At 37.1% G+C, this 20,605-nt stretch overlaps 3 protein-coding genes and 1 long non-coding RNA gene across 7 annotated transcripts in view; 2 read left to right on the plus strand and 2 right to left on the minus strand.

Annotated features, from left to right (window-relative positions):
- The window catches only part of LOC109950539, a 1,816-nt gene extending 1,522 nt beyond the window's left edge, over positions 1–294 (plus strand). Inside the window, exon 2 of the long non-coding RNA XR_002272768.1 lies at positions 119–294. This is a non-coding gene — a long non-coding RNA (uncharacterized LOC109950539). The remainder of the gene's footprint in view (positions 1–118) is intronic.
- On the plus strand, positions 1,294–9,968 carry LOC18767331 (endoribonuclease Dicer homolog 3a). Its single transcript, XM_020553590.1, has 25 exons — positions 1,294–1,391; positions 1,489–1,672; positions 1,778–1,891; positions 2,208–2,342; positions 2,431–2,500; positions 2,816–2,880; positions 2,972–3,106; positions 3,245–3,403; positions 4,083–4,212; positions 4,321–4,426; positions 4,506–4,698; positions 4,790–4,950; positions 5,035–5,253; positions 5,342–5,607; positions 5,745–6,013; positions 6,121–6,653; positions 6,750–6,835; positions 6,950–7,170; positions 7,259–7,468; positions 7,624–8,097; positions 8,199–8,471; positions 8,581–8,916; positions 9,002–9,269; positions 9,364–9,475; positions 9,609–9,968. The coding sequence occupies exons 1-25, from the start codon at positions 1,294–1,296 to the stop codon at positions 9,814–9,816; spliced, it is 5,025 nt and encodes a 1,674-aa protein (XP_020409179.1). The 3' UTR covers positions 9,817–9,968.
- Positions 9,904–15,343, minus strand: LOC18766545 (phosphatidylinositol/phosphatidylcholine transfer protein SFH9). 3 transcript variants are annotated; one of them, XM_020570603.1, is made up of 16 exons: positions 14,824–15,343; positions 14,513–14,569; positions 14,109–14,418; positions 13,508–13,607; positions 13,044–13,310; positions 12,859–12,936; positions 12,672–12,773; positions 12,539–12,588; positions 12,326–12,425; positions 12,103–12,207; positions 11,916–12,014; positions 11,556–11,646; positions 10,741–11,132; positions 10,568–10,642; positions 10,238–10,417; positions 9,904–10,139 (listed from the first exon to the last, which is right to left on the minus strand). In XM_020570603.1, the coding sequence occupies exons 2-15, from the start codon at positions 14,517–14,519 to the stop codon at positions 10,361–10,363; spliced, it is 1,833 nt and encodes a 610-aa protein (XP_020426192.1). In that variant the 5' UTR covers positions 14,520–14,569; positions 14,824–15,343; the 3' UTR covers positions 9,904–10,139; positions 10,238–10,360. The 3 variants fall into 3 exon arrangements, with proteins under 3 accessions (XP_020426192.1, XP_020426194.1, XP_020426193.1); XM_020570605.1 differs by having other exon boundaries at positions 12,103–12,198; positions 14,824–15,340; XM_020570604.1 differs by having other exon boundaries at positions 14,109–14,409; positions 14,824–15,339.
- LOC18766846 lies at positions 16,878–20,581 on the minus strand. 2 transcript variants are annotated; one of them, XM_007201258.2, is made up of 3 exons: positions 19,350–20,580; positions 17,816–19,118; positions 16,878–17,330 (listed from the first exon to the last, which is right to left on the minus strand). In XM_007201258.2, exons 1-2 carry the CDS (start codon positions 20,002–20,004, stop codon positions 17,902–17,904), a joined length of 1,872 nt encoding a protein of 623 aa, XP_007201320.2. In that variant the 5' UTR covers positions 20,005–20,580; the 3' UTR covers positions 16,878–17,330; positions 17,816–17,901. The 2 variants fall into 2 exon arrangements, with proteins under 2 accessions (XP_007201320.2, XP_020425985.1); XM_020570396.1 differs by lacking the exon at positions 16,878–17,330 and having other exon boundaries at positions 17,591–17,993; positions 18,115–19,118; positions 19,350–20,581.

Genomic DNA, 20,605 nt, shown 5'->3' on the forward strand with positions numbered 1-20,605 from the left:
TCGAACTCTCTAATAGAGGTGGAGCCCACCAATACAATGGGTCCCACACTCTATTAGAGAGTTGGTACACAAGTTGGTATCTAAAGTTGGTCTCCCTAGCATTTTCCTTAAGTTTAAGTCAATGGATCCGAACCCGTATTTGACATTTTAAAAAGACTATTTGGGCTTTATTTGTACGGAAAGACCCGCAATTCGAACCCGAAGTTAAACAAGTGCAACGTCAAATGATTGAATTTTTTTTTTTCCAAGGTCAAATGATTGAATTGGATTGGATATATAATATGATTCAAGTTCTATGTGGGGCCCCATATTGTGATTTTAATTTTATTTTATAATTTATTGTTTTTGTATTAAATTGTCTGATTTTTTTACATGTAGTTTGTAAGATGTTACATTTATTTATGTTGCGTATAGTACAACAAAGAGAAATTTTAAACTAGTTCTTGATTTAGTGATATTTTTCTTTCCAATATAAAAAGAAGTTTCGAATTCGAATTTCCGCACTCTAATTGGTAAAAAAAAGACCATTTTATTGTTATTTCATGCTTAGTTTCTGGTCCAAAGATAGCGAAGGGCATATTAGAAAATTTTCATTCGGTAGATTAGAAAAGGGTACAAAGGATAGATATATCTTAAGAAACAGGAAACCAAAGGAACATATGAAAAGTAGGCTAGTTCCTACTGATTTGCTGGTGTAGGTTGTTTTCTGGAGTTTTTGCCCCCCTTTTTTCATCAAAAAAAAAAAGGGGACATATGAGAAGTGATCATCTTTCGTCCACATTGATGTGATCCTTTTTCAACACATTGTAACGCAATAAATTTTTTTTTATTATAAAAAATATGAATAAATTGCAACTGAGAAAAAATTTATGCAGAAATTACTTTCATCTGTTTCTTTAAAAAGAATACTTGGCCTTTTATCCCCCAACAGTTAAATAATCCCAATTCACGCATTTTGGTTTCCTTTTTTGGGTGATGGGGGGGACGGGGACCACACACGTTTGTTGCATTTAAAAATGCTTCTGTTGCTTGTTTTGGACATAAGAAAAGTGCAAGCTTTTGTTCTTCCTTTCATGTAATTACTATGTTGACACAGAGAGAGTCAAAGATATCAGATAAAGTTGGGACAGGAAGATACAGAACAGAGAGAGAATCATGGGTTATATTGATGGCAATGCAAGGGAACCAGTTTTTCGTTTAAAATTTCACCAAAAAATAAAAGAGGGAATCATTTTTACTTTGCTACACAAAAACTCAAACTATACATTCTTCAAAGCTTCAAGCTTCCCTAACATGGAGCACTCTCATCCTGAAATGGGCCTCACTGCTCTTGATCATTCACCTGAGAAAACACAATCTCCTCCAAATCCCAACCATTTCATCCCCAGAAGGTTTTCCCTCTTCTCCTTTTACCCTTTGTTAACATGTTTGTTTTTTCAAAGGTAGAAACTCTGAAAGGTTTGTGTATGTGTCTGTGTCTGTGTACAGCTACCAAGTGAAAGTGTTTGAAGTTGCAAAGCGAAAGAACACGATTGCGGTGTTGGAAACCGGTGCTGGGAAGACCATGATAGCTGTGATGCTAATCAAACACATTTCTAAAGATATGATCAAGTCCAACGGCAAAAGAAAGCTGATGATTTTCTTGGCTCCAACCGTTAATCTTGTCACTCAGGCAATTATCACTTCTGCTGTTGCAATATTCTATGTATATACATACATGTAGTGTTTAGGGGCCTTTTATCATTGAAATGCTGAATTAGTGCCTTGTTGTTAACAGCAATCCAAGGTTATCAAAGATTCTACAACTCTTGAAGTGGGAGATTACTATGGAGCCAAGGGAGTGGATGAATGGAGTAGGAGCTGTTGGGAAATGGAAGTTCAAACACATGATGTAGGTTTCTCTTCCTCTATAACTCAAATAATGAAATAAAGTTTTGGGTGTTTTTTTAAAAGAAATAACATAAAGGGACAAGAAAACTCTCCATTTCAGTGTAGCATGGAATTGTTATGGATCTCAATGTTAGTTACCATTTCTTAGACTATTCTTTGTTTGTGCATTTTATGTCAGTATTTTGATATTCTTTTTTAGTTAGATTAAAAATTTATTCAGTATTATCCAAGTGATGCTTAATCAGTTTTTCAAGTACATATGATGGTATTTCTGAGATTTAGAACTACTGATTTTTCTTCTTCTTCTTATCTTGTAGATACTGGTGATGACACCGCAAATTCTCTTGGATGCCTTGAGGAATGCATTCTTGAGCTTAGAAATGTTTTGCTTACTGATCTTTGATGAATCCCATCGTGCTACTGGCAATCATCCCTATACAAAAATAATGAAGGTAGTTGCTAAACGTCTCCCACTTTTAATTTTATTTTATTCAAATAATGTGAATACACTTAAATGATTAGAATCATCTTTTGGAGAAGGAATTTTATCATACATCCGGCAACAGGCCAAAGATTTTTGGAATGACAGCATCCCCTGTTATAAGAAAAGGTAAGATATTTGTGTTTCTGCATACGATTATCTGATGTTTTGTTGGCACAGATAGGTGAACTCAATTCTCTACATGCCTTCAATGTGGTTAATACAAAACATTGCATTCACCACAATTTGAGAAATCTTGAACCTCACTCAAAGATTCTCACTTATTATCACCAAAAATCATCCCATAATGAGGGGATGAGATTTTTTCTTATGCTCTTTACAATCTTATACATTATTACAATTTGCTGCATGTTCATTATCAAGCTAGTGTTATTTTACAATATGCTATGCAAAATTATGAAGACAACCTTCTCTACATATCAGGTGTCTCATCCACCATGGACTGTGAGAATCAAATATCAGCACTGGAAAGCATCTTGGATTCTCAGGTATTTTGAGTTTTTCATGTCATGATTATTCCCTACTTATTATGAAAATTAGCCTCTAAATGTCTATGTATCTTGATATGTGCTGGTAAAGGTTTATGCTATAGAAGACAGGGCAGAAATTGAAGCATATATTCCCTCAACAGTCCAAACTTGTAGATTTTATGAGAAAACATGGTTACTCATGAATTTGGGTCTGAAAGGCGAGATGGAAGCTTTGTGGTCTAAGGTAGTCCTGCATCATATCAAATATTTCATGCCAAAGGATATACAGTATATGTTTTTGCTATAAAAAAAATGTTATTCAGTCTTAGCTTTCACTTATGTACTTATGGGAATGCTAAGAGGTATTTAACTGCATGGACAGTATGCTTCTATGTTAGAGTTGCAAAGGGAAGTGCCAAGTCAGTACCAGTACTACCAGGACATTGATGATAAAATAAAGATGCTGAGAAAGCGGATGTCCAATGACTACATGAAGATTTTATATTGCCTTAATGACCTTGGGCTCATATGCGCATATGAGGTATGGTTGTTCTCTAGCTAAGTACAAACTGAAAAGCAAAAAAATAAAGAAAAATAAAAGGAGGAATGTGATCTGTTTGGTGTGTTCCTCTTTTTTCTTTTTTTTTTTCTTTTTTTCTTCTCTCATTTAAAATTTTTTCCCTTGGTAGAAAACTCTTTTTTAGAATTACTTATATGGTTTGAATCCACTCAGAACATTAAGAAAACCATGAACGAACAGAGCTTCAGTTTTAAACTTTACTCACATCGTGACGTTCTTACCTTGCTTAAACTTAAGTCTGTCTAAAGAATGCCTCCGATGTCGAAGAAGAGTCTCAATTTTACAGTAGAAGAGAATGGCTCTTCTTCGACGTCGGAGGCATTCTCTAGACAGACTTTAACAGCCACTATTTGAGTAAGGTTTAAAACCAAAGCTCTGTACGTTCCTGGGTTTTCTTAATGTTATGAGTGGATTCAAACCATATAAGCAATTCTAAGAAAGGTTTTTCTAGAAAGATATGTCACTGATGGAGCTTCCAATAATCATTTACTTGACTCAAAGACAAGTCACTAGTGGAGCTTCCTATAATTATAACTCAAGGACGAGTCACTAGTGGTGCTTCCTATTTTCAATCTTTTTTTCAGATCTTCATTTTTTTGTTCTGATTTCGTACTTTTACACGATAATACCTTTTTTGTAGGCTGTTAAAGTCTGTCTAGAGAATGCCTTCGATGTCGAAGAAGAGTCCCAATTTTATAGAGGAAGTTCTTTGAAGTTGAAATATTTTCTCGATGAAGTCTTACATATAATTGAAGGATTTCTTCAACCTAGTATGCAGCTCGGTGAGTTTGTATCCTAATTTTGGATTGATATTTAGTTCTTCTTATGATATAAATTATAATAGTTCTTTACTGATATACTTCCTTCACACTGCTCAGGCAATAACATTTGTACAGATTTTGAGTTTGACTATATAAAGGCACACGATTTGGGCTACATATCTCCCAAGCTGCATGAACTTTTACAAATTTTCCAATCATTTGGGTAAATAGAATTACTTCACTGGTAAAGTCCTTTTAATTTTCTTATAAAGTCAATTGATCAGCCTGCTTTGCCATTGCAGAAGTGGTAGCCAAGTTCCATGCCTCATCTTTGTAGAGAGAATTATTACAGCCAATGTAATTGAAAGATATGTTAAGAAAGTACCATGCTTATCTCATTTCACGGTTTCATATTTGACCGGAAGTAACAAATCAGTTGGTGCAGTTGCACCAAAGTTGCAAAAGGAAACTTTGGAATCATTTCGCTCTGGGAAGGTACCTAATCTTTAACATGACAGATATCAATTTATATGAAGCTTTTGTGTGTTTAAAAACCATATAATGAGTGAGGAAACCCTTCTATCAGGTCAACCTATTATTTGCCACTGATGTAGTTGAGGAGGGAATTCATGTCCCAAGCTGTTCCTGTGTAATCCGTTTCGACCTGCCCAAGACAGTCCGTAGTTATGTCCAGTCCCGAGGACGATGTCGAACAAGCGATTCTCAGTTCATCTTAATGCTTGAAAGGTGAAGGCTACTTTTTTTGTTTTTTTTGTTTTATATAAAAGTCATTTTAAGTCTACTAAGATTGTTTTTGGCATATATTTACAGGGGCAACAAGAAACAAATAGATCAAGTATTTGACATCATCAGGAGCGAGTATTCAATGACAGAGACGTCAAGAAACAGAGACCCTGAAGTATGCATTTTAAGAAATTGTAATTTTGAGGAAACAAAAGTATATTATGTAAATGCTACTGGAGCATCAGTTACAGCCGATTCTAGTGTCAGTCTCATACATCGATACTGCGAAAAGCTCCCTGGCGATAAGTACGGATATTTTCCCTTGTCACAAGTTCTATTATTCATTTGAGTAATTGTTCTTCTACATTTTCTACATGGTTATTGCAAAATGTAGGTACTTTATTCCAAAGCCAACTTTCGACTTCGAAATGTCTGAAGGGTTGTACCAGTGCAAAATAACATTACCTCCTAATGCAGTTTTTCAAACAACTGTTGGTCCTCTGAGCAGCAACACTCATTTATCAAAGCAGCTCGTATGCTTGGAAGCTTGTAAAATGCTCCATGAAATGGGAGCCTTGGATGATCATCTTCTCCCACTTATCAAAGAGCCTCTAGAAAATGATCTCATTACAAAAAGCAAAGAATCATCTGCAGGTGCAGGTATGTGTATGCATGAACCTAATTTTTTGGCTTTCAAGAGAAGACTATCTACAACTTATAGTTTTTGTACTATTATAAATTTGTTATTGGTCATTATCATTATCCGAGGGTTTTTATTTTATTTTATTTTATGTAAGGAACAACCAAAAGGAAAGAACTGCATGGAACGACTTGCATTCGTGCGTTATGTGGAACTTGGGGAGAAAAACTTGATGGTGAAATTTTTGAGGCCTATAAATTTGACTACTTCTGTAATATTAATGAGACATACTCGGGATTTGTTCTACTGATTGAGTCAAAGCTTGATAATGATGTGCAAAATATTGAAGTGGATCTTCAATTGATTTCAAGGATGGTTAAATCTTCTGTTTCTTCTTGTGGAAAAATGCACCTGAGTGCAAAAGAGGTAAGCTTGTTATATTAACTCCCCAGTTTCTTCTTCCGTTATTTAAAATTTGAATATAGTTTTAGAAATCACTTTCTGTAATTCTATGCTGCCTATTTTCTAACCAGGTAATGCAAGCTAAGTGCTTTCAAGAATTTTTCTTTAATGGCTTGTTTGGGAGATTGTTTTTGGGATCCGAATCAGAGGGGACAAAGAGAGAGTTTTTACTTCAGACAGAAACAAAATCACTATGGAGCTCATCATATATGTATTTGCTTTTACCAATTGAGACATTGGACACTTCTAATACCAATCCTTGGAGAGTGAATTGGATAGGAATCAGTTCTTGTGCTAATGTGGTAGAGTTTTTGAAGAAAAACTATTCCGTGGGTCCTGAGCATTTTAACGGTGATCAAGGAAACTTATCACTTTCTATGACTGGTTCATCCATGACAGAGTGCATGGCTTCAGATCTAATCCACTTTGCTAATACTTCAATTGATTTTCATAATCTCCAAAATTTGTTAGTATTGGCTACTCACACGGGAAGAATCTATTCAATCGTTGAAGTCATTAGTAGCGAATCTGCTGAAAGTCCCTTTGAGGAAACTGTTGATGCTGCCTCATTAGAATACAGCTATGCTGAGTACTTCAAAACAAAGTAGGTGATATGTGACCCTCTACAATCTGTCTTGCTTATTAAAATTTTCTCCCTGACTTACCATATATAACTTGCTGTTAACACGAACATGTTCAGGTATGGGATTGTCCTTGTGTATCCTGGACAGCCGCTGTTACGTTTAAAGCAAAGTCATAATCCCCATAACCTGCTTGGTGCTGAAGGTTTGTTAAGTTGTACACTTGGAGCTTTGTTTTACATATTTCCTCATCCAATGCGGTATGTGATCTTTTCTCGAAATGTTTCTTTTCTTTCTTTGATGAATCCAAATTGAGCAGGTGCTGCATCAAAAGATGGTCATTCTGCTGAGATAAAGCCACAAGCTCATGTTCACATGCCACCTGAGGTCTTAGTTAGTATTGATTTTCGAGTAGATGTTCTCAGATCATTTTACTTGCTACCATCATTAATGTACCGTTTGGAGTCACTAATGTTAGCTAGCCAGCTTAGAGAGGAGATCAATGGCAAATCGGGAAACATTAAAATATCAAGTTCATTGGTTAGTTCTATTATTTGATTCCAATATGAACGTAATTTGCTATCATTCGGTACTATAAGGAATCTAATACAAAATGTTTTGCGATTAGATTCTACAAGCACTCACAACACTTAGGTGTTGTGAAAATTTCTCATTGGAACGGCTGGAGTTTCTTGGAGATTCAGTTCTCAAGTATGTTGTGAGCTCCCACCTTTTTCTTAAATATCCCGAGAAACATGAAGGGCAATTAACTGCTCGACGCACAAGGGCTATTTGTAATGCAAACCTGCATAAACTAGGAACAGAACGCAACATACAGGTTTTGGATCTTCTCTCCTTTCTTTATGCCCTAGATATTTCAAGCTATAATTTATTTTCACATTGCTGAATTCATGAACATAAATACAGTCATTTTTCTGTGTTTATCTTTTCTGGATAATTTTATGAACAAAGAATTTATTTCTTATTTGGCAGGGATACATACGAGACGGTGCATTTGAACCACGCCGTTGGGCTGCTCCAGGGCAGCATTCTAGATTTCCTGATCCATGTAAGTGTGGAGTGAATACTTTAGAAGTACCTTTGGACAGCAGATTTCAAACTAAAGCTCCTGTTAAGGTTGGAAAGTTCTGTGATAGAGGTCACAGATGGATGAACTCAAAAACCATAGCTGATTGTGTTGAGGCCCTCATTGGCGCCTACTATGTGGGTGAAGGATTGTTTGCTGCACTTCATGTGATGAAGTGGCTTGGTATTGATTCTGAATTGGAATTCTCATTAACCATTGAAGCCATTACGAGGGCATCCCTGCGATCCTACATTCCGAAAAATGATCAAATTGCTGCCTTGGAGTCGAAGCTTGGCTACAAATTTTCTGTCAAGGGTCTGTTACAGGAGGCCATAACACATGCCTCTCAGCAAAAACTAGGTGCCAGCTACTGTTACCAGGTTGCCACTGATTCTTTCTGGACATAGTAGTTTGTTCTATTCTCTTTTCAAATAAAGGGATCCACATAAAAGCTCACTTTTGCTTCTTGAATTATTGACAGAGGCTTGAATTTCTTGGCGATGCGGTGTTGGATGTTCTAATCACACAGCATCTCTATCATAGCCACACAGATGTCGATCCAGGAGAGCTGACTGACTTGCGTTCAGCTGCTGTTAGCAATGAAAGCTTTGCTCGAGCTGCTGTAAGAAGAAACCTTCACCCACATCTTCAACATTGCTCTGGGTTACTTCTGAGTCATATCACAGAGTATGAGAAGTTGTGTACAGAAGCTCTTAACAACACCAGCTTACTGGAAGAGATAAAAGGTCCAAAGGTAAGACTATTTGGCTTTCAAAGTTTTAAACAGTTTGCTGCTTTGCGTTAGTGTGATGTTATGCCTCTAATTATGTATTGTTTAATGGTAATGCTCTTGTCTGATACAGGCTCTTGGTGACATGGTGGAGAGTATAGCAGGGGCTATACTAATTGATAGCAAGCTTGATCTTGATGAAGTTTGGAGGGTTTTTAAACCACTATTATCTCCGATCGTGACCCCTTCAAGTCTTCAATTAGACCCGCTACGTAAATTGAAGGAACGATGTGATTCTCTTGGGTACTTCGTGAAAGAAACACTTACTAAAGAGGATGCAATTGTCAATGCAGAGCTGAGTTTGCAGCTGGAAGATGTTATTTTGGTTGGAAAAGGATACGAACGGAAAGCAAAAGCTGCAAAACAGAGAGCAGCTCGTCAATTGTTGAAGAAGTTTGAGGGTTACTTGGTAAGATATTGTTCATTATAACATTTGCCTTATGTCTCGGATTAGTGTTGGCTTCTCACCACCTAGTATGTTACTTTCAATGCAGCAGAGGAGCAGAGACATATCTTATGTCCAGTTTGATTCTAAAAGGAGAAAACTTGAACGTGAGCATTTGGATGATTTATCATCCAAAGACGTGAATATTGATACCAGCAGCAACTTAACTGATGATGGTTCTTCAAAGCCAATCATGCATACAAACGAAAACATGACTCAAATGTTATCATCTGCAGAGTCAAGAGTAGACTCTACACCAGCCAATGGCTGTTCCAACAAAGTCTTCGGTGACAACATTGGAAACTCAGGCTTACCTGGTTAGTGCCACAAATGCATTTCATTTTAGTTTTTCAATAAAGAAACAAGATACATAGTTATTCTGATTTATTTGCTATTGGTTCTTGTTTGCAGTTATTGATTCGATCGATACAAGAAAAGGTGAACCTCGGAAAATGCTCTACGAACTATGCCAGAAATTGCAGTGGCGAAGGCCTGAATTTACACCAACAGAGGATAAATCAAGGTGGTTAAAATCCTTCAAACGAAACTTCTACTCTCTTTTGACCGAGAAAAATAGAAGAAACTCTACTTCTCTTACTTTCTCAGTTAGTACTATTTTCCTATGGGTTTAACTAACTAGTGTCTTCCTCATGCAGAACCCCAATAGAATTTGGTGAGGGCTCTGAAAAGAGAAAAGGTTTCAGCAGTTTTGTTTCAGACATCAGCTTGCAGATACCCAACTTTGGCACTATTGTATGCAGAGGAGAGCCTAGAGCTGATAAGAATAGTTCATTTGACTCCGCAGTAGTTGCCATGCTTTACGAGCTTGAACGACGGGGAAGACTTACCATTGGATGCTCTTAATATGCTAAAATATCAAATTGTGAGCAAAAACTTTATCTTAATACAGCCTGAGCTTCTAATATTGACTTGGCTCTCATACACTGTAGATGTAAAATCTGCTTTTGTGAATTTTGCTATTCCTATAAAATGCAAAAAGGTCAAGTATTACAGTATCAGTCACAAAGGGGGAAAAAGAGAAAATTGGTCGTACTATGTACACAAACAGCAAGAAGGTTATGAACACGGTTTTTTCTCTGAAAATAGGAGTTCCATGACCCCAATCAACAACTTTATTCTCTTTACTCTTCACTCATAACTACTTTCAACCGCCAACTACAAAAAACCTGTGAAAAAAAAGATAGAAACAAGAAGATGAACACAGAGAGAGACAGAGAGAGAGTCGATAATCTTGTATCAACATAAGAAGGAAGAGATAAGTCACCTTAAATGACAATCCCATTAGAACTGGATCGGTGAACTCAGATGTGGTAATGATTGCATTGGTTGAGTCAACAGGCATTGTTGGCCGGCAATTCAGTAGCCTTTTGTTCCAAGAAACTAGTGCTCATCTTCCCGGGTTGTGATTATAACTGCAACTTCTTGGCCAACAAGAGTTGGATCCCTGCAATGTTTAATAGCATATTCAAGTTGTCAAGTGATAAGAATTGGTCATAAGAATACAAGCCAACTGCATACAAGGAATTAGAGATTCAAAATTTATCCATGTTTATAAACAAAATTCAACTTATCCCCATGGTTAATAGGAACTTACAGTGGAGCTGTCTTCCTTTAAACTTTCCAGTGACTCAGCAAGCTCCACTTGTTTTGATGCAGTTGCAAGCAATGCCTGCAAGAAAAGCTCTTGGTTTTAGTAGTCAACTCCATACCTGATTGGTAGAAGTAGTTTGGTGTAAACCATGGTTACAACAAAAAAGGTTGTCTTACTTTCTTTGTCTTCTGTAAGTCATATTCTATAGATTTAATACGACTCAAAGATTCATGAAGCATGTCTTCTTTCTCTGGAGGAATTTTTGTAGGTTTGTTAATCAACTCGGTAACCAACCCTTCTAATTGCTGCAGCCTCTGCCAGAGAGGGTCTACTTCTATTCCCTGTGAAATGTGCTGTTCCTGAGAACTTGAATTTGCAAGCAGCAGTGGTTCGCATGAACTTTTTAAGCGGTTCTCTTCATGACGTGCGGCAAATATTCTCCACAGCCTTGGGAATACAAGAAATATACATGCTAATATTTTTAGTGTGAATTGAATAATTAAACTCGCTCCACGTGGAATGAATGACTTCAGCGGCCTTCCCGGAGTGAAATTCACAAGTGAATTACCTGTCAAGAACAAGTTAAGAACATGTAAAAGCATCCTTGCATAACCACACCCTCCCAGTATTTACGATTCCAGTGAATGAAAGAATCTGCACTGAAAATTAAAACTTAGGCAACTCTAATGAGAAACTAACTACAATACAGCAGTGAACCTTATTATCTTTTCCTATTTAAAGGGAAATTCAGCTGCAGTCCCTGCCTAAAATTTGGACTGGCTTGGGAATTCAAAACCAGCCTGGCCAGCCCTACTGGTTTACCTCTACTTTTTTTCAATGTTATTCTTGTTGTTTTCACCAAATAATATAATAATCGTTATTTCCCACACAAAAAAAGGGCTGTAAACCAGGTCAGAGGCATGATTAGAAAATTGGTCAATCACTATATGAGTAAATCTAGGCAATATGATAATGACTGATGATCACCTACTTGTTGAACTTGAATTAACAACTTCCGTTCTTCCAGCAGCACTGCCAAGTTCAACTGGGCTGCAGATAGATGCAGAGTCACTTGCCCTCCTCTGAGACAAATCAGACAAAATATGGTGGGAAGCAAGAGTTAAAAATCGATTGACATTTTATAGATTTTGGTCTATGAAGAATTCAAATATTACAGAGGGGCGAAGATTACAAGGAAAGTAGCATAAAACTTGTGATTATATCGTTAGTCATAATCACAAGTGATTTCTCAGTAGACAGATAGATGCTATTAATGAAATAGCTATTAAAGATGCGGTCACTAGTGAAGTTAAAGGATAAGGCACCCAAGCAAAGAACTTCAGAAGTTTACCTTGTCAGAATGAGAGGTCGGCATTTGCAAGAAGCCAGAAACACTTGTCATCATTTCTGATCCTGACTCAGGCGCAGATATTATTTCATTTTCTGTAACCTGAACAGTAAACCCAAGTAACATGAAATATGGCACGAGTAGAAGGTAATAAAGGACATAATCTATGGTATATTTGTCTTCAAGTCACCTTAGACTTAGAGGCAATCAGTTTGACTCCTAAATCATTGCCATCAGAAGAACCATTGATTTTCCTCAAGTCCATTGTTTCTCCAATGTGTATCAGCTGCAAATACTGAGTAATGATGTAAGTTTTTTGGCAAGAAAAAGCCATTAAATATCGGCCTATTAGTTCAAAGTATTGATATAGCAAGCATAAATGTGACAACACTGTTACTCGACTAGAATCATACTTTTGCTATCTCTGGATCATTCCAGGGCCCCTTGCCAGACCTAAGGCACCCGCCTTCATTTGGACACGAGCAAGTTCCCCCAAGGAAATCTGGAAGTTGACTGTTTAAAGAGAAAGTTGCTGAAATAAGTTTTGTAGCTCGAACCAAAAATTTCCAACAGTCATTATATACTCAAAAAACAAACCATTTTAACAGATAGTAAGACGTCCTAACCTTGAGTCTATAACTTCCAACAACTTGCTTCTGAATTTGTTGCCTAATACCTGCAGAATCAATGCAGAGGCACTTATGAATAGTTCATAAAACCTTCAAAATGAAAGTAAAACCCACAAATATATTCTCGTACATGTATCTTTCCAGTAGTCCTTGGGTCAAGAAAGCCTTTTGCTGTGTTCCAAAGGAGCTTGAACCCATTACCAGCATTTACCACAAACATCTGATGTAATGTCTGGAGAATGAGCTAACATCAGAATAAATACATAGATTTTCGTTAAATGGTATTAGTTGGTTTCATCATGTAACAATAAACCTACCTCAGGATAGTTATCACCATCAATTTTCTGCATGCGCATAACAATGTCATGTGCAACCTTACCAAAGCTCACCCAATTCTGCATAAGAATAAAGAAAAATAACAAAAAGACATAAGTAGAGTTATGGCACAATATACATATGATGCACAGAGCTGAATAAGTGCATTTGTAAGTTAAGAAATTACCAGCCCCTGGACGTCTAGTATAGTAGTTGTAGAATCTATATGCCTTTTGGCTGCAATAGAACATGCAGGAAACTTCTCAGCAAAGGCTTTCTCAAAACCTTGGACATGATATTTTAGAAACCGGTCCACTGTGGTGACATTCATAAGCTTGCTAGGTTCAAGTTTGCCAACTCTTTCAATATAAACAGGCCGTCCCTCCTTGTCTACACCATGATAACCATGAGGGTAAAAACGCTGAACCTCTTCATACTCACTGTACACGAAATCCTAAAAATTTATCATTGTATCAACACCTCCATTAGAATTCTGAAAATGAAATTAAATCTCAGCTACTACAGACATTAAAATGGTTAATCTTGTTCAGAACGCTGTAGTCTATAAGGATTAACAATAAAAGCTTCTTTGTTTATTAAAAAACAATACATGCATCTGTTGTTCATCACTAGACTCTTATAACATTATACCTTCACAATAGATTCTACTCCAAACTCTTGCCTCCAGTTGAGCATTTCTGCCCACATGTGGACAGCTTTATCAATGTCAAACTTCCTTGCCTTTAAAAATCTGCATAGACAAGGATTAGTTATTTTATTTGTGATTAAATGCAAGAGCTAAAAGGAGAATTAAAAAGAGTACTGTGTTTAATTTCCTCTGGGGAAGATCAGTAAATTAATACTTTTGGATGCAAGCTCCATTTTCAACAAACAATAAAAGCTCATGGACATTGATATTTTGAATTTAATTGGTTTCCCTCTTCCTGGATAGATCCACCATAAAATCGGTCTTCTACATTGGTGCATCAATGTCAAACCACAGAAGTTATCACCTTCAGATAGGGTTGAGAGGCAGAGTAGGACTCACATAATCAACCCAAATTAGGTCAAGTTAAAGCTAAATAGGATATTACAGTACTGTCAACAACAAAAAATACTGTATATCACAAACTACATGCATGTGATGCTACTAAAACAGCTGCTGTATTGAAGCCTCCTCTAACATCCATCTAACTAGCCAATTAATATGCACTGTGTGATATACATACTATCATTACAGTGATCCAGTTACCTCAGCATTGTATGATAATCATCGTACTGAGCCGGGAGCATATCTCTAGCAACCAATGCCTCACGAAACGTAATTACAGCTTCTTCCTCCTCAGCATCCCGAACATCTTCGATTGAAATCAACGCGTACCGGCAATTGGCTACACTTTTTCGGCGCTTTCTAAGACTATTTGTTAATCTCAAGGAAGCGTTCGTGGTCTTTTTCTTCAGAGATCTGCCGCGAGACCACCGCCTCTCGTCCTCGGAGGTTTCAAAATCAAAAGTTCTAGATTTTTCATCTTCTTGAAACGCAACTACTTCTCCTACAATTACTTATCAAACGCAGAAAATGAGAACTGAGACCAGACAACAACAAAAAAGATCAGATTTGGTTGAGAATAGTACAGAGGCATTGAATTAATGTACCTGGCATTGTTGCTAACCAAATCAGTCTACAGCTTGAGCTCAGATTACATGATACATCTGCATCAAATCAGAGCAACAAAAACAGTGAAAATCAAATAAACAAATCATCAAATAAACAAATAAAATGTGGTATTCGAATGAGAATTATCTCAGAAAATACTCATAGTTAAAGAAAACGACGAAATCTACCAAGAATTTTTCAAAAGCTCCGATAACACCGACAAAATGGATCGAAACAGAATCCAGAAATGAAAATACAAAGCCACTGAAAAACAAAAGAAAATACGAATTCAATTTTGCATTAATATTACCATAAGCAATCAGCTATAGATGACAAATCGGAAGCACAAGACTTTCAAGTTGCAATGAAGCGCATTCGCGGAATCGAGCGCGCGTGGTTCAGAATTGAATTTGCTGCTTCTCTTTCTCTCTCGCTCTCTCTGAATTTACAGCACCTGAGGAGAGACGAGAGAGAGGAAGAGAAAGCGAAATGGTGGTTGCTTTCGGATTAAAATGGCATTTTCTTATTTGTTTCTCTCTCTAAACTGTGTGTCTGAAGAAGAAGAAGAAGAAGAGAGAGAAAGAGAGCTAAGACAGAAGGAACGTAGAGGCAGCGGAGAGGAAGAGAGAGAGAGGCATGTCGTTGTCAAAAGCGTTAGTAGAAGAAGACGTAGCGTGCAACGGCCGCTTTGTCTCCGTCACCTGCTTCGTTTACATTTTTTCCAATTTTCAGTTTATTTTTTGTCCTTCCTTTAATTAATTAATTAATATATTTATTTTCTTGGCGCCGTTTGTTAACGGGAGACGGAGGAGGTGTTGGAGTTGATTAGGTTGCTGTAGAGTTTACGCTACGCATGAACGGAATTTTTGGGCTGTAAATTTTCATTTTTTGTTGGTGCCACGTCATCGTCCACTCGGTGGTGACACGTGGAATACGCGTCGGTGATGTGAGGTTGCTCTCAATTCCTCCTCAATTGGATGCCGATTCGAGAATAAGAATAAGATGCCACACTTTAAACAAGGAACAAAACCCGAAGGCGGCCTCGTGCGCCTATCATAATACACCTTTACTCACCTTTTACTGGGTTCTAAAGCACTAAGCTAAGTTTAAGTTGATAGATAGGGGCTAGGTTAGTTGATCAAGATAATATGTTCGATTTTGATTTCTTCTCTTGTATATGAAAGTCTTTTAGAATAAATTGTTCCTATTTTGGCTCATTAAATGAATTTTGTGCCTAACTGAATGATTTGTGGAATTATCATGATCTTAGCAACAATGAAAGATTGCCCATCTTATTGTATAATACAAAGATTGAATCTTTGAATGAAGGAAAAAAAAAGGGAAAAGAGAAGATCTAGAAACGCTTTTTTAACTTGTTTAACATCGATCAACTGATTATTATATCATAGACAACACCTAACCAGTTTGACAGGGATTGATGTCACATGAAGAAAAGACGATAAAGGGCCAAAGAAGGCTCTTTACATGCATGTGACATGAAATGCTCCCAAGGCTACGTAGGAACAAGAAAAACCAATCTCATTGGTGACAAAAATTCTAATTTATATACCTTTTTCTTCGTTGGTTACTAAATTAAATTAAATTATATTGTCAACATCTGCTTGTAATTGGTTATATCAGTCCTGATCTCTTGGACCACAGGAGTCCAAGAAATTTGTGGTCACTCACCGTTGGATGTAAATTCAACGGTTCACTCACTCTTGCACTCATTTTAAAAAACTTTTTTCAACCATTGGATTAATATCCAACGGTGGGTGACCACAATCTTTTGGACTCATGTGGTCCAAGAGATCGGAACTGTTGGTTATATTATTATCTCATCCAATCCCAAATTGTCTGCTAATTAGGTGGCAGTAAATTGTTAAGTATTTTGCTCTTCATTAGCCATAAAACAAGCATATTCCTTGACAGGGATCTGTGCTCCAAAGACTGAATTTTAATTTTTTTTGGTCTCAAGTGTCCACATGAAACCTTGTTAGGTCAAGTCAAGGGTGGCAAAACATGGGACTTGATCTTCCTTCTTAATCCCTTACCTTCCTAGAAGAGTTGTCCTTTTGGATTGTCAAACTTTGCTTAGGAAGTTTATCTATAAATAGTTCCATTTATCACAGATTCCCTCTTCAAAGAAAGAGAACCGAAAAATAAAAAATTTCAATTCTTTTAATTTGAAAGCTTCCTTTGAGAAAGACAAGAGTCGAACTCTGATTATGCTCTTGGGATAAGTGGGTCCCAACCACTAGAGTTATAAGCCTCCACATGCAAAGAAAGACTAACAATCGGTTGGAAAATTTGGCTAAATCTTTCTTAACAAGATGAAAATGTGATCGGACCAAAAAATATATATGAAAATGTGAGGAAACTATGTGAAGAATATGAGAAGTTAAAGGACAATAATTATACTCATCTGTAGCCTTCGGACCCATAAGTTATGGTGTGGCTATGATTTGGGGGACATTTTCTTTTCCTACCCATTTTGCCAACAAGACAAGGTGGGACAGATCACTTGCGAACATGGCTGTGATCCATTTTCCCTAAATTCAAAATTTGATACACAAAAGTTATTTACAGCAAGCAACCGACAGACAGCTAAAATCTAACTACAAACCTCTGTAGTGGAAATATACAAATATAGTGGAATTACAGTTTCCTTTTCAACCATCAATCAGATATAGTAGACTTGAAGCATCAGCCCTCACATTGTTCACAAATCTGGGAATTACTGTACACATTTTAGGAACTTGCAGATTAAAGTGCTTACAAGGACGTAGTTTGGCAGCGTCTTTTCTTCAAACGCACCTAAAAATGAGGACATTATGATCAGCATGTATCATTTGGAGAACATATAATAATGCACAAGGGAAGCATTAAAGGGAAATATAACATGAATGTCAATGTCAAATTCAATGACAAACTGCTTGAGCCATGGCTATGAGCTTATAACATGGACCTTTCCACAGGCATGTGCGTGTTTTATGACCACAACGAACACTTCATTGGTTTTGTCTGAAGCCTAAACATTGTCTACACTGTTTCATTTTTTGATTTTGGATAGGTTGTATCAAATGTTAATAACTTAATACTCATCCCTCTGTGCACGTTCCTATATTTTTGTGTGTTACAAACGGTAGAAGCAAACCGTGTTGCTTCGTGAGTGAGGAAGACAAAAAATTACAGCACAAACTTTGATTGTAACAGCAGAAGGCATGGAGGGTTTTAACAAAAAAACATGTTATAAGAACTTGTAAAAATGAAAGATGCAATCCGGGAACTCTGTGATTCACCTTAGAAGACAAAGGAGGTAAAGAAGCCTGGTGGAGTCCTGATCTCCTCCAAAAGCTTTGATGGGGATTTTTTACTTTCTCCATGCTCAGAAGAGGAAGAGGAAGCTAACTTCTCTTTTATCTCTTCTAGCATTTGTAAGTTCAACCTCAGTGTCAATCTTCCACCTTTCACTATTTACTGCAGGCAAACAATTCTTCGTTGAGTCAATGACCAAGGTTTTGCATTGGGAGTTATCCAACATTGGTAACCCACAACGCATTTCCAAAGAACTTGTATTAATTTTAGGTTCAGTATCTACCCGGCTTGTGCTTGGAAAAGCTTGTACTAACTCACTGCTTGCAGAAGCTCCAAATGTAGGAGTCAAATCCTGGTATCCATCCAATGCAGTATAAATTGATGATTTACTTTCTTCTTTCCAAAGTTCAGTTTTACCATCAATGACATGAACATCATAAACAGCTGGCTCTGTATCAAGCATTGAACTATGCAAATTGCTCTCAAGATTCCCACGTTGCTGCTGCTCTTCATCATCAGAATATAAGTTTTTCTCAATATCAATATTCTCCTGGGATGGTTGAGTGGTCATTCCTTGGTACATTACATCATCCGTGTGTACTTTTTCTTCCCTGGCTGAAATAACACATTTCTCAATTGAACCATGCCCATTATGATGGATTTGTTTTTCAACAAATGAAGCCTCATATTCAGAAGTACTATATGCAATACCTCCGAATTTCTTACAGTTATATTTAGTATCATCAGTCTGCTGCAGCATCATTAGAGGATCTGTATTAAATGAAGGAGAAGGCTTTTGTCCCAATTCACGCAACATACCACTCAAATCACCATTACATTGTTCTTTTCCTGAAAAGCACATCTGCCTATATGCTTCAACTTCCTTCTCCAAGAAATGGTTCTCCTTCTCCCTACTAAGAAGAATCTCTTTCAGAACATCCATCTCCTCTTCATCATAAACAAACTTTTCTTCTATCATCCTTTGGTACTGTCTCACTTCCATTTCTATTGATGCTTTATCCTTTTGCAGACGAGATATCATGGCCATCGCTTCATCAGCAGCAGTTGCAGCAGCACCTCGCTCTTTCTCTAGCTCCAGATAAAGAGCAGCACAAGAAGCTTTCTCTTTTTGCAGTGCTTCTTGCAATATCCTGATTGTATCCATTTCGTTTCCAACAATAGGAGCCTTTTCTTTTATGTCCACACCCTTACTCTCACCGGCTGGTCCACTCAACTTAGAAGTTTGGCATTCCTCCATATTATCTCCAGTTGGTGCTTTCACATCATCTAAAATGAAAGAACCACACAAGTGAGCAAACACCATTGCCAATATTCCAAAGCTAAGAGTTCATATGCAACCAATTCCAGTTTTAAATATTCTAAGAACCAGAATCGCAACAAAGTTGTTAAACACTACATTCTAATAGACATATGAATCCACACTTTAAATAAATGCTTAGTCCATATCGAAAAACATGAACTTAAGTAATGAAAGCAACTACTAAACAAGTCACTCACCCTGAGAACCATCTTCTCTCCCAGCTACGGCAACTGAGCTTTCACCAGATGTCTCTCTTGTATATCTGTCATCACATGGAAAGGGGAATATACGAGCAGCTGACTTCAAACTATCATTTGACAATGGCGAAGGAAGCTTTCCATATTCAGGAGCAGCCCTCCTAGAGCGCCGAATTCCAGGCCTTTTCTTTAGAACCATAATCCTCTTCCCCTTGGCATCATACCCACTTTCCCTATCAACCAGATTTTGCAATTTTGGACTTGAATACGCACTAGAATATGCTTCACTTTCAAACTCCTGAACTCCAATCTCACAATTCACATCTCTAATCAATTTCAAATTCAAGTTGGACCTTTGATCCTTAGACCAAACAACATCAAAAGGGAACTTGCTCTTCACCAACTCCTGAACAACACGGATCCTTGCAACTGGCCCATCAATAAGTAACTTATGCAAGCAAAGATCACGGTTTCTATACCCCAAGAACCCATTACAAGGACATGGCAAATAAACCCAAAAAATCTTCAAAAACTTCGATGCAAAAAACACAAAAGCAGATACACATAGCAGGAAATAAGCCAGAGCAAGGTCGAGAAAGGCTCCTACAATAACACCTAAGGTCCACGGCGGAACTTCCTGGCAAGCCAAAGCCATCCTTTTAAAAATAAAAATAAAAGATCAAACTTCAAGGATTCCACTGAAGTGTGGCAAGCAACTCAGAATCAGAAGTTTGGGTGCAAAGAGTTCACCAACCCAATTGGTCAATATTAAAATATTAAAAAAGAAAAGCTATAAAACAACCCTATACTTCTAATTGAAAATAGTGCATAATGATTATTTAAAAAATCCTTTGAAGAAAAAAATAATCAAAGATTCTCTAGAAATTGTGAGCTGATAATCATGGCCTACACAAGCACGCATCTTCAACTTCAAGTAAATTAATCACTCCACCTAGAATACAAGTCAAAGAAAATGAACCATACAAAAAACTTAGCCAATAAGGAAGCAGAATTAAATAAAAAAAATTAAAGGCCTTAACTTTAACAGATAATTAGCAACTTGGAGAGCTGAAATGGAAAACCCACTAAGGATTTATGAAGATCGTGATGGGTTTGGAGCCGCGAGGTCTGAGAAACTTCGCAGAGCTCTGGAAAGAGACGGGTTTTGAATTAGGAAAGAAAGTCTGATTGTTGACATTTCAGGCGTCATCTATTAAGTTTTTTTTTTTTTTTTTTTGGGTCAACAGCGTCATCTA

The sequence above is a fragment of the Prunus persica genome, chromosome G8 (genome assembly GCF_000346465.2).
Source record: "Prunus persica cultivar Lovell chromosome G8, Prunus_persica_NCBIv2, whole genome shotgun sequence".
NCBI lineage: Eukaryota > Viridiplantae > Streptophyta > Magnoliopsida > Rosales > Rosaceae > Prunus > Prunus persica.